Source organism: Delphinus delphis, chromosome X (assembly GCF_949987515.2).
Source record: "Delphinus delphis chromosome X, mDelDel1.2, whole genome shotgun sequence".
Classification (NCBI taxonomy): Eukaryota; Metazoa; Chordata; class Mammalia; order Artiodactyla; family Delphinidae; genus Delphinus; species Delphinus delphis.
The window spans coordinates 1,796,173-1,809,603 of NC_082704.1; the positions used below are offsets into that span (position 1 = coordinate 1,796,173).

A 13,431-nucleotide genomic window follows, 5' to 3' on the forward strand; every position below is an offset into this window, starting at 1 on the left:
AGGGGACACACAGGAGGACTTCTGACCTCGTGGGTCACACGTGGGTCCGTGCACGTCTGCCTGGCCCGGGGGCTCCGGGACCAGAAGGCCGTGCCCGGTTTGCACGAGCACTCGGGCTGCGGCTCTGCACCCGTGCACGAGTGTCTTCGTGCCCCCTGCGATGACGGGCGTGAAGCAGGAGGCTGACATGCTGACGGGCCTGCCCTTTAGGATGTCACTTCCTGGCTGGGCTGTGCTGTCACCCCCGAGCAACCGGAGCACTTCTGTGAGGGGCTGAGCGGGAGTGTGAGCCCAGGGTGCTGCCGGCCGCGCTGCACTGTCCCGTTTACGTGGCGGAGGGGCACGCCGCGCTCCGCATGGCTGCGGACGAGAAGGGCCCCGCCGCAGGCAGGGCGCCCGGCTTCGGCGAGGCGCCTCTTCCTCCCGACACAGCGGCTCCGGCCCTCGGCTCAGGGAGCTGCACCCCCCAGTCCCTCGCCCTGGACCAGCCCGTGCCCGCGGGGCACCCCGACCTCAGGCTGCTGCCTGGAGAAGCCGCTTTCCAGGATTTGACGGAAGAGCCTTTGTTGAAAAGGCCTCGCACCGCCTGCGAGGCCGTGTGGGAAGGCAGCCTGCTCTTCCACCCCTTTCCCAGGAAGCTGTGGACGATCGTCCACAGCAGTCGCTTTGCATCCATTGGGTGGAATGAAGACGGGAGTTGCATAGGCGTCAACAGGCCGCTGTTTCAAAAGGAGGTTTTGGACAGGGGCGGCCTAGACAAGGTGTTCAAGACAGAACGTGTGGAGAGCTTCATCCGCCAGCTTAACCGCTATGGATTCAGCAAAGTGTACCAGGACATGCACATGTCCCTCTGCGTGACCAACCTGTCCACGAAGGAGCGGCCCGCCCACGTCCTGAGCGAGGTAAGGAGGGCGGGGGACGGCGGGGGAGGAGCCCTCTCCAGGGGCTGAGCCGCTGGGCCCGGGGGTGGGGGGCGGGTGCCAACCCCGGGGCCGCCTGGGACGGCGGCAGGCGTGTCGGGAGAGCTTCCTTTAAAGGTGGTACTTGGGCACCGGCGTGACGGCCGGAGCTGGCAGTGCCGCGCGCTGTGTTGGGACGTTGTTATGGGGGGACCCGAAACGTTCTCAGCACAAGCACGTCACTTCTCTCCCTCCTCCTTTTCCCTTTGCTGTGTCTGTGTGAGGTGATGCGTGTGAACTGGACCCCCTGTGGTGATCATTTCACAGCACACGCGGGCAAGGTGTCATCCTGTACTCCTGACACGTGGGCAGTGCCGCTCGTGCCTGACCCGCAGTCACAGCGGGGGACAAGAGGACACTGCTGCAACGCTGGCCCTTCCCGTCCTCCTGCTCGGGGACAGTGGCCCGCCGGGGGGAGGGGGGAGGTCTGTGTGCCCCCTTGACTCCCATAGCTCCAGAGCATCACTTGAGTGGGGGCGCAGGTCCTTTCCTGGGAAGCAGTCAGCGTCCCCGGTCTGGCCCCTGGAGGTGCTGGCCAGGGGGCGATTCGGACACTTCCTTAGAAAGCTACCGAACCTTGTTGCAGTCTCGTACCTGCAAACGCCAAGTCCCCTTTCGTGGGCCTTGTACTCGTCCTAAGGGGCCATTTTCAGTCATTTTCCAAGGGCGAAAGGTGATGGTGAGTGAGCGAGTCTCGGGGGTGTCAAAGCTGGGGCACAGCGTCCTGCTGGGACCGGGTCCCGCTTTCTCCAAAGAGGCCCTGGGTCGGCTGGGGGAGGGCGCCCAGGGGCCCAGCCAGGCGGCTGCTGCTTGCGAGCAACTCTTTTGTGACTCGGGGTTTCCTTTTCTCTCTCAACCGCGACCTCAGTTACACTTCTACCACAGTCCCCTGTTTCAGAGAGACTGCCCGCACCTCCTGGTGAGGATGAAGCCGAGAGTACACACTAAACCAGCATCCGGGCAGGTGGACGGCGAGCCGGCAGCCCCGGGGCACCTCCCGGCGCCCAGCGCCGCGGAGCCGCAGGACGGCCTCCCACCGTCTCCTGAGCACATCCAGGGGACCCCGAGCTACCCGCAACTCGACCATGCCTCCGCCCTGGCCGGGACTGACTCTGTCGCTCCGGCCCCTCCTCAGACAGCAGCCGAGCCCCCAGCGCCGGATCCCAACGTGCAGGTTCTGGTCCCTCTAGTCCCTGTCCTGGCAGAGGTGGCCCAGCCAGCCGAGGTCCCCTGGCTCTGCTGCGCCTGGCCTCCCGCCCAGATGAGTCCTCCCTGGCCCGTGCCGGGCCTGGCCGCCGCACCCCCCAAGTCCTCAGCCTTCCCCCCCCCGCACAGCTCCCGGGGGCCGCGCTGCTGCCTCTTGGGCACCCTGGATGCCTGAGGTGGCCGCCAGGCCTGCCGCCTCCCTGACCTTGATCCGTCGGCCGCTGAGCCACTTCTGCCATCGCTGCGTGGGCTCCCGCTCTTTCCTGGAATACCCGGCCCCTCCAGGCAGGCCCACAGAGGACCCTGACCAGGCAGACCCTGCAGACACACGGAGGTGGTAACGCGGCCAGAACCTTGCAGGGCAGTAAAGAGCACGGGGACATGAGAGCGATGTTCCACCCAACACGTGTCTGGCGCCTCCGTCCTGGGCGTGGCTGAGCAGTTGAGTCCCCTCAGCAGGAAACGATGACAGGTGACAGCCCACCCCCGGCACAGTGCGGGCACCTAGCAGACACCTGGAGAAGCCCCTCAGACGCCCTGTGTCCACCCACTAGAAAGACCCTTGAAGGGCTGGACAAGCACAAGGAAGGCCCTGGCACCCGCGGCTTCACAGTTGCGGGGGCATCGTGTCCAGCAGGGTCTCGATTTGACAGATGAGAAGAGCTCAGGCCTCCCCTGGTCAGAGGCCTGAAAAGAGCCCTTACTGTCCTGAGACGCACAGGTGTGGAGGTGACGGTCCCTGGCAGGGGCCTGCGGGTGTTCAGTTTGGGGGTGCTCTCTGGTGTCTGGACAGCAGGATTGAGGTTTGCTTTTCACTGTGGGTCCTGCGTCTGGAGACATTTTCCTGGTTCTCTTTTCCTTGCCTTTCGAGCTAAACACTTCAAGGGCGCCATGCTCCACCACCCTCTGGGCGCTGGGGTGTCGCGCTTATACCGCGAGTCCTTGTGGTCAGTGCCCAGTGATGTGTACAGAGCACTGAAGGCCAGGGCGCACCCCCAGCTCACAGTTGCTGCCTCCACGTGTGGGGGATGGGCTGGGGGACCTGGCCAGGACTCTGTGGCTGTCACAGCGATAGGGCGACATCCCCTCCCAAACACTGCTAAGGAGGGGGCGGGGAGCGGGAATTGCCTGGAGTTCCAGGGGTTAGGACTCTATGCTTTCACTGCGGTGGCCCGGGTTCAATCCCTGGTCGGGGATCTAAGATCCCCCAAGCCTTGTGGGGTGGCCAGAAACACAGAAAAGAAAAAAACAGGTGGGTTGGGGGAGGAGGGGAAGTAGACCCAAGGTACCAGGAATGATCCAAGCACCAGCAGCCAGAGGAGCCCCGGGTCTGCCCGGGTGAGGGGTGGTCCCATCTGCCGCTCCCGTCTGTCACAATGCAACAGCTAGTGCACGTCAGGGGGGTCTCTTGAGCAGCCCAACAGCAGCGCCCTAAATGAACGATGCAAAAATGGACAGAAGGGACGGAAGAAACCGGTCTACAGTAGAAGTGGGAGACTTCGGTCCCCCCTGTGATGGATTCAAATGGATCCCCCAGCTCCCACCCCAACCATTAAGTCCACCTGTTGCAGTGCTAATCCCAAGGCGCATGTATTTGGAGATAGCGCCCTTGGGGAAGTCAGTAAGGTTAAATGAGGTCACAAGGGTGGGGCCCCAGTCCGACAAGAGCGGTGTCCTTTGGCAAAGAGGAAGAGACACCGAAGATCTCCCTCCCTCCCATCCTCCCTCTCTCTCTCTCTCTCCCCCTACCTTTCTCCCCCTCTCTCTTTCCCTCCCTCGCCCCCCTCCCTTTCTCTCTCTCCCTCCCTCGCCCTCTCTTCCTCCCTCCCACCCTCCCTCCCTCAGCCTCTCTTCCACCCTCCCACCCTCTCTCTCCCTCCATTTCTCTCCCCCCCAACTCTCTCTCCGTGCCTCCCTTCTCCCCCACAACCTGTTCAGAGAAGCAGCCAAGTGAGGGACCAAGAGAAAACCAGGTGTCTGCGAGCCAGGAAGAGACGCCTTCCCTCGCCTGAGACTGCACTTTCCAGCCAGTTGACGTTGGACTTCTAGCCACCAGGACTGGCACCCAGTACATTTCTGTAGTTTTAGCCACCTCCTCTGTGGGACTTGGCTATGGCAGCTCTAAGCAGACTAACACAGCCTGCTTTCATTATGGGTACAGCGACCAGACAGCACCGCAGTACGGGAATCACAGATTTGAACAGCACTGTACAAAGACTAGGTCTCATGACATGTGTAGACTATTTGCCCCAAGAAGAGAATAGACACGTGCTCGTCAAGCGTACCTAGAACGTTCTCCAGGGTACTCCACGCGTCAGGCCACACAGCATCCCTCAGTAAACTTAAGGGGATACAAACAAAAGGGCTGAAATCATACCAATTATGTTCTCTGGCCAAAATAGAGTGAAATTAGACCTCAATAACAGAAGGAAATGTGGGAAATCTGCAAAGAGAGGGAAATTGAGCCGTGCGTCCCCAAATAACCGCATTAGTCTGGGACGATGCCAAATCCCACAGCACAGGATGAGGGGCTGAAACAGCACACACAGATTCTCACGGTGGTTCCGACCAGGAGGCCGAGAGGGAGGGTCCAGCAGGGGTGGCTTGTACTGCGGCCGGTCTCCTTGGTTGCAGGTGGCCGTGCTCTTACCGCCCCTCACGTGGTCACCCTCTGTGCATGCACCCCCAGCCCCTGCCTTCTCTCCTTGTGTGTGCTGATCCGCTCTTCCCTCAAGGGCACCAGCCATCTTGGATTAGACCTCATCCTAATGGCCTCATTTCAACCTAAGAACCACTAACTCCAGTCACAGTGACATTCTGAGGTTCTAGGGGATTGGGGCTTCAACATGCAAATTTTGGGGGGACGCAGTTCAGTCCATAACAATAGCCCAGGGAACGTACAAGACATCACAAGGGAAACTAGAAAATACTTTGAAATGAAGAAAACACATACCAAAGCCCCCAGGACTTATGGCACGCGGCCAAAGAGGCACTTGGGACCTAAAGCTGCAAACACCCGTGTTCCAATGGAGGCGACACCTCAGATCAACCGCCTCATCTTGAACGGGGACAAGCGAGAAGACGAGGAAGGCGAGCCCAAGCATTCTGACAACAAATGTTCACGAGGAAAGAAAAACTGCGCTAACCCACGTACGTGGGGATCCCAAGACGTGCACTGGTCGGGAATCCTCACAACATGGGGGAGGGCGCATCCTTCTTACACACTCAGTAACAAGAGCTACAGCCACCGACCACTTCATTTGGCCCAGGCTTTTTACAAGCAGGTCACATCATGGGGAAACCCACACCAATGCTTTTGCCTGGTACTGTTAGGAGGCCCATTTTACAGATGGAGAAATCGAGGCGTAGGGAGTCTCCATGATTTGATCAGCTTGTCACTAGAAGGACTCTTATTCAAGCTAAGCATCATATGCGTGCAAAGACCCATCCCCGCACTGGCCTGACCTGTCTCCCCAACAGTCAAGGGGGATTCAGCTGTCCTCCACGGGGTCCTACTACCTGACGCCTCAGGCCACATAATGGAGAAAACACAGGGAAGCCGGGCATTAGTGCCCATGAGAGCCTGACACTGGATTCTGCCCACGTGGCCTCCCCAGCCCCATCAGGTCACCATCTCTCGTGAAATGGACACGAGGGCCAGGGAGGAGGGTGAGGGTCTAGGACTGAGGGCGTGAGGATGGAGAAGGGTCCCGGACGTGGCGGTCCGAGGCACGGCCCTCTGAAGGCGGCTCCTATGCTCAGGCTTGGGCCCTGCTCTCTCCTTCCACTGCCCACTCTGCTCCCTTCTGTCCCAGCGGCGTGGTGGCCCCACGTTCTCCTGCAGGCTCACTTCCCCGGGCACACTGGCTGTCAGGCAGGCGGCAAGCCTGCATTCAAAGCACGGGGACCGCCAGGCTGGAGGACTCTCCGCATCCCCACGGGGCGTGAGTGTCTGTGCCCTTCAGGGCCCTGCGGATGCACCTCCTCCTGGATGCTTGCTCACACGTGGCTTTACACCCTGCTGCTGTCTTGTGAATGTCACTTGGCTTCACACCCTGCATCCCGCCACCAACCCAGCCCTATCCCTGTGCCCAGTCCCAGCTCAGGGACCACGGACAGGCACAGGCCCGGGCCCCGCACTTGCTCACAAAGGCCCCTAAAGCAGCAGCCGGCGATATTTGCCACAGAGGAGGGTAGGCGAGAGCCAGGCGGGAGGTCAGCCCTTTGCCAAGGAGGCTGGAGCTCAGAGCAGACTTTAGCTGGGGCTGGGGAATGGGGGCTTCTCGGGAAACAGGGCCACGGCTGAGACAACTCACACCAGCCCCTCAGGGGGCAGGCTCAGCGCACGTAGAGAACGTCAGAGCTTCCCGCTGATGGGCAGCAGCTCCCGTGTGCCCTGCGCCGCCCTGCTCAGGACTGGCTGTGTGCCGGGGTGGTGTGTGCTCGTCCAGAGTCTACTGGGGAGGGTGCTGCTGCCCCCCTGAAAAGTGCCTTCCTGAATGTCCCTGGGGCGCTCTTGGCGTGTCTCGGCCGCTGCTGCGCTGCCTGCCACGGCCGTCCCTGGGCTAGCACTGCCCCCCATCAGTCAGTTCACTGCACGAACGGGCACTAGGAATCCCTGCTTTCCCCCGGGAGGTCCCCACGGGGCTCTGGTCCTGGAGCACCCGTTGTCCCAAGAGCACCCATTTCCTGCTGGGGTCCAGGGCTGCAGCTCACCGGCAGCGGCATCTGCTCCCACCTGCCTCCCCCGGCCAGCCTGGCCCAGGGCAGGTCAGATGGGATCTGGTGGGTGCTGTTCCTTCCACCTCTCTGGGGCGGCTGACCCTCTTCACAGCCTGCATCACCAGGACGCCAAAGCCCTCTCCTGCCTGGCTCCTTTCCAAACCCTCATGCGGGTCTGCGGGTGGCTGGGGCCTGGGGGAGCGTCCTGGGGACCACCCCTGCCATCTGCTACAGCCTGTCCCTCTGCTCAAACACCCTGATCGGGGACACCAGAGTCCTAGCCGGCTCTGCGGGTGGCTGACAGGACACGCCTGTGCCTCTCGCACTCAGGCTCAAAAACCAAAACCTCACGGTCACATTCAGAAGGCCATCAGCGTACTCAAACATTTGGGCATTACGTAGGGAATGATTTCAAAATAAGTCGGAAGCACAGAGATTCGCCCCACATCCACGCGGCAATGATTATCACTTACCAACCACGAGGAGACTCGCCGAGTGCCTACATCACGTCCTGCCAGCTCCACCCGAACCATGATATTGGTCGGGGGGGGATGCTTCTCTGGGACTTTCAGATAAACATACATGCACGAGGTCATCAGGACCGGGGCCTAAGCGGCTCCTAGTCGGGGGACAGGCAGGGCAAAAGCCAGGCTGTGCAGACTGAGGCCAGGTTCCGGAGAGAGTGGGCGCTGTGGGCAGCAGGGTCACCCCTGAGGGGGACTCGGGGCTGGGCCCCACGAGGACGCCCCCGACCCCAACGGGGCCGTTCGGCAGCTGGCGGCTGCCCTCCTGACAGAGACTCAGCACAGCCCCGCGGGGACGGATGGGTGCAGCTCAGGGACCTAAGGGTGCGGGTTGCTTGAGGGAAATGCCCTCCGCCAGCTCCCTGTGGGGCAGCCTCTCTCTGGAACACCTCCAACCCTGCCCAGGGCCTTAAAGGCAGAGTCTGGCATCTCACATCTAAGGGTCAAAGGTGCAGGACTTAAGACCCTGGGGGAGGAAACACAGTGGTCTGTGTCTGTGTTGTCATGGCTTGAGGACTAACCCCCGACCCCGGTGTGCCTTCGATACAGATGGCCGTGACAAAAATGCTTCTGCTCAGGATTCAGTGGCAAAGGGTCATCACATAACCCCTCCCAAGTGAAGAGGACTCTAGCAGTGCTGTGTCCCCACTTGTGCGGGGAAGAGAGGAAGATAAGATGGGGACGAGCACCTGACGGCTCTCCAATGCCACACTGCCTAGTAGAGGCTCAACAAAAGCAGCGCTTACCATTTGTGATGACAAAATCCCCTTCTTTTCCGGCAGGAGTGTCTGAGCAGGTTCCATTGGCCCTGAAATTCTCCACCTTTTCCAAGTGCCCACCTGCTATATGGCAGGTGCTTCAAATCCAGGATCCCACGTAATGTTCACGTTGTCGTACGGTGCTCAGCAGGGAGGGCTGCCTCTTTAGCCCCCGGCGCCTTCTGCACCTCCCACTGCAGTGACCTCCCAATCCCATTAGGCCCAGAAGTTGCCCTTTCCTTTCGATGCCAGGTCACAGCCCAAACCTGTGGGTCTCTGATGCCGCCATATTTCTGCACCTGCCTGAACGCGGGGACACTGGCGGACGTTGCTTCTTAGTGGCTAGGACTTATTTCTAGTATTATTCTGATCCCAGACTCTGTCCTTCTCCCCTCTGGAAATTGCTTTCTTTTCATGACATCTCAGAGAATTTGCAGCTCCATAGGAAACGGAATAGAAAACCAGTCAAAATTGCTGTTCTGTGTGTTTTACTCCTGGAGGATTTATTATTCAATTTGGATGTGTGTGTGTGTGTGTGTGTGTGTGTGTGTGTGTGTGTGTGTGTCTGTCGGCATGGAGGGAAGGGTGGTGATTTCCCCAGCTGGGTGCAGCTCACGCGAAGCTCCCAGGATTCCAGTCACACGGTGACTCCTTTCCACTTCGGCAGCCTCTCTTCTTTCAAACCCCCTATTTTCATTCATTTCATCCCACTGAAATCTAGACCTTGCTCACAAGTGGCCAAAGGAAACTCCAGGTGACTAAAATGGTCGTTTCCATACAGTTGGTAATTGGCTCTCCCAGGGCAGGGAGAGGAGGGCCAGCCCCGGGAATACCGAGCAGGGCTTCAAAGAGCAAGACCCTCATTCCTCTGGAAATCCTTGCAGATGGCGGCTATGAAACACCTACCTCTTCACTGTGGCCCACTGCAATGCAACAAGAGCCAGCACCCCTTCCTTCCTGCCCCAGGGCGAGACTTCTCTCGGCTTCATCCACGACCCAGAAGGACATCTCACAGTAATGTCCCATTTCAGACTTTCCCCTGCAACCCAAGACACACCCTCTGCATGTCTGGCTGCTGCCACCACCCAGCTTCATCACCATCACCTCCCACAGAAGGAACCCCCACTTCCCAAAGGCCCGAAGTGCCCTGGCTCGGGGCACTTAACACTCCAGGGCTCGCTCCTGGAGCCCCACCGCCTCGTCCCATGTTGTCTTATTCTGTGGGACTTAGGGGACGTCTCACCACCTTCCTCATGTGACAGTGGCTCCTAGACCATCACTCTAGGTGTGGGTGTGTCCTGCTTTTCCTAGCGTTCCCGCTACTAACACAGGCCCTTCCGGAGAGCAGAGGCTCCGTGGAGGTCTGCGGAATAAACAAGCCAGTGGGCAGGGGGCTTATTGACGCAGATGAACCTTCTCCTACTTTCTTAAAATACCCGTGCAAATCCAACTCAACAGAGATAGTTCGTTTTATTTACAGAATGACAGACAAGACAGGGAAGCAAGAATTGGAACAACAATGGCTTTTATTTTTCTATTTCTTCCCCCATCTATAGCACTGCTAAGTACTTCCACATTTCCAGAGCAGTTCTGATTCCAATTCCCTGTTATCTTGTACACGGTCACAAAACGAACTGGGAGATTTCCCAACCTCTCTTACAAAACAGCAAAACTCTTGTTCTTGAACTGAATTAGTGCAAATACCTGTGGGATTAACGTCATACACAAAGTTAGACACTGAAGCTTGTTTAGTCTTCTATTCAAAGAACCAACATTTGAAAAATTCCTAAAGAAAACAGACATGGAAGTCCATGTCAACATACACAACAGGAACCCAAAATGCTGCACACCAGCTTCCCCCAACTCGCCCGGCTCTCACTGCTTAGAAGGCTGACCGCTCCCTCTTCAAACTCAGAGTGAAGGAGCAGCCCCCCTTCCTGCCCCACGGGAGAAGCTGCTGGACGTGGGACTGGCTGCTGCACTGGCTCAGGCTCCCTCTTCCTCATCGCTCACACTCCCTGCAGACACGGATGGGAAGAACCTGGGATCCATGCTATTGCTCCTGAGCAGATACTGCAGGACCTGCCACTTGCTGGCCTCCGCGTAGGCCCGGGGACCCCACAGGAACTCGTAGCGGGCAGGGTCGCTGTGGGGCACCTGCCGGTACTTCAGGTAGCCCGTCTGCACCCACACTTCGGTGAGCAGCTCCCTCCCGCCACAAAACCCCAGGGTGTCTAGCATTCCCCACACCTCCTCCTCAGGGACGCGGTCACCGAACAGGGTGACCATGGTCAGGACCAGCAAAGGGAGACCGGCCTCGGGCGTGCACTGCCAGTCGCTCAGCACTGCATCCCAGGTGAGGCCCAGGGTGGGGACCAGGACGTAGGTGCGCTCGCGGGGGTCCACCACCTCCACGTCCACGCCAAACACCAGATACAGGCACTCGCAAACGAGGCGGAAGACCACGGGGAAGTGGTCCCGATGCTCCCGGACGACCGTACTCAGCATCTCCGCCTCGGAGGTCGGCTCCCCGGTACGAAACTTGACGAGCAGGAACCCCACCAGGTCAGCCATCAGCGCAACAAGTGCCTCGCGGGACAAGGGCTCGGCATAGGCGGAGAAGGAGGGGGCGCCAGGGGAGGCGGAGGACGAGGGGGATGCGGCCTCCTCCCCTGCAGCCCCCAGCAGCGGCGCCTCCATAGGACCCTGGGCCGGGACTGGGGCCTCAAGGTCGGCCTCAGGCTGGCGGAGCTCACTCATCTCGACCAGGGGCCTGATCACTGGGGTCGGGCCGCCCACGGGAGTGTGGGCACGGGTGACAGGCGTGAACCTCATACCTGGGGAAGAGAGGGGGTGTGAGCGGCCTCGGCGGAGAAAGGCACCCTGGGCAGCCCTGACAAAGGCCACTTACAGGTCTCGTCTTAAGGGCTGCCCTCGGGCCTCACAGGGGCGCTCCTCCCGGGTGGCCTGTCCCCTGCCAACCTGAAGAAGGAAGTGAGGGGGCTCCTCAGGGTGCAGCCAGCACGGCCCCAGGTTCTGGGGCTGACAGGGCGGTGGGGTGACTTGGGTGTTGTGGGGTCCCCTCTGTTCTGGGAGGGGGAGCCCCTGGGTACACACTCAGGGCACGCACCTCCCCTTGGCTCCTGGCGCTGCCTGGGCCTCCTCTGCTCTGTGCCCTGAGGACACGGTCCTCAGACCTGGGCCTTCGCCTCCCGGTTCCTGGAGCCCCTGTAAGAGGAATGGAGGGCGCACCTCTTGTGTACACTGTGGCACAGCTCTGGGCCTCGGTGCTGGTAGGAGGATTGGGCCGGACTCTGTGAGGTCCCCCCAGTGCTGAGTTCTGGGGTGGGTGGTCCCCTCGGGGTCGCTCGTCGTGCTCACTGTTCCCCTTAAGGGCCTGGACCCTCCCCTTTGCAGGCCGGAGGGGAAACTCAGAACAGGACCCCGAATCTGAACAGAAAGCAGTGAGGGGGCCCCACAGGTGGCCGCACCTGCCCAGGGCCTCCCGAGGGTCCTAGGAAGGGGAGATGCTGGGTCCTCACCTCCTCCTCACATCCTGCCTGGCCTCCCAGCGCTGACCACAGGGGCAGGTTTCTGTTGAGGCCCCTGTTCCAGGGCTGGGGGTCTGCTCAGTCCTCCCTCGGGGTCCTGGGAGTCCACCCTCTGTGGACCTGAAGGCTCACCCCTCACACCAAACACCTGACCTCCTGAGGACCCCGACCCAGAGGTCAGGAAACATCTCATCTGCTGACCGTGCTCTGGCGCCTCCAAGGCCCCCGCGGAACGGCAAAGGATCCCTCCCTGTGTCGGGGTCTAACGTCCTCAGTCCTTCCTTCCTCGCGTGCAGGCTGGACTCTGGGCAGGACCTGGGATTGTCCCGTCTGCCAGTGTGAGTCCCTGCTCCTTATACCAGGTCTCCAGTCTCTCCGAGACCCTGACGTCAGGACGTCAGGACAGGCCTACCGTGCTCATCCCGCCCCGGGGCCTCCCACGGCCACCTGCAAGGGCGGTGACCTGGTGGGTCCCTTTTGTCCTCCCTCAGGGTCCCCTCAGTCCTGCCTAAGGGCCGTAACCTTAGTCCACCAGGGACCTGACATTTTACCCTCTGCCCTCATGAGACCCCGCCCCTTATCCCAGGTCCCCAGCTTCTCTGACACCCTGATGTCAGGAAGTGCTGCACGTGACGGCCTCCCAGGGCCAACTCTGTTCTGGGGTTCAGGCTCCCCTCAGTCCTCCCTTAGGGCTCTCACCTTGGCTCCACACAGGACCTGGATTCTCTCCTGTGCCCGCCTGGGACCCGCCCCTTATACCCCCTCCCTAGCCTCTCTGAGACCCCGCCCCGTGCTCCCCTCCCCAGCGTCTCTGAGACCCGGATGTCAGGAAGTGCTGCACGTGCTCATTCCAACCCTATGGCCTCCCAGGGCCAACTCTGTTCTGGGGTCCAGGCTCCCCTCAGTCTTCCCTCAGGGCCCTCACCTTGACTCCACGGAGGACCTGGGATTCTCTCCCGTGCTCACCAGACACCCCGCCCCTTATACCCCCTCCCTAGCCTCTCTGAGACCCCGCCCCGTACTCCCCTCCCCAGCGTCTCTGAGACCCGGATGTCAGGAAGTGCTGCACGTGACGGCCTCCCAGGGCCAACTCAGTTCTGGGCTGCAGGCTGCCCTCAGTGCTCCCTCAGGGCCCTCACCTTGACTCCACACAGGACCTGGGATTCTCCGCAGTGCCCACCAGACACCCCGCCCCTTATACCCCCTCCCTAGCCTCTCTGAGACCCCGCCCCGTGCTCCCCTCCCCAGCGTCTCTGAGACCCGGATGTCAGGAAGTGCTGATGTGCTCATCCCGTCCTATGACCTCAAGGGGCCAACTTTGTTCTGGGGTCCAGGCTCCCCTCAGTCCTCCCTCAGGGCACTCACCTTGACTCAACGAAAGAGCTGGAATTCTCTCCCGTGCCCACGAGACACCCTGACCCTTATACTGCCTCCCAGCCTCTCTGAGCCCCCGCCCCGTGCTCCCCCTCCCCAGCGTCTCTGAGACCCGGATGTCAGGAAGTGCTGCACTTGTTCATCCCGCCCTATGGCCTCCCAGGGCCAACTCTGTTCTGGGGTTCAGGCTCCCCTCAGTCCTCCCTTAGGGCTCTCACCTTGGCTCCACGCAGGACCTGGATTCTCTCCTGTGCCCGCCTGAGACCTCGCCCCTTATACCCGCTCCACAGTCTCTGTCAGACCCTCACCCTTATACCCTTCCCTGCCTTCAGCCCTG

At 60.6% G+C, this 13,431-nt stretch overlaps 2 protein-coding genes across 2 annotated transcripts in view; both read right to left on the bottom strand.

Annotated features, from left to right (window-relative positions):
- LOC132418601 (paraneoplastic antigen Ma6E-like) overlaps positions 1-13,431 on the bottom strand; it is a 302,944-nt gene that overhangs the window by 288,732 nt on the left and 781 nt on the right. The gene's annotated exons all lie outside the window — the stretch shown is intronic.
- On the bottom strand, positions 10,156-10,929 carry LOC132417934 (melanoma-associated antigen 10-like). The gene has a single exon (XM_060001810.1). It carries the CDS (start codon positions 10,927-10,929, stop codon positions 10,156-10,158), a length of 774 nt encoding a protein of 257 aa, XP_059857793.1.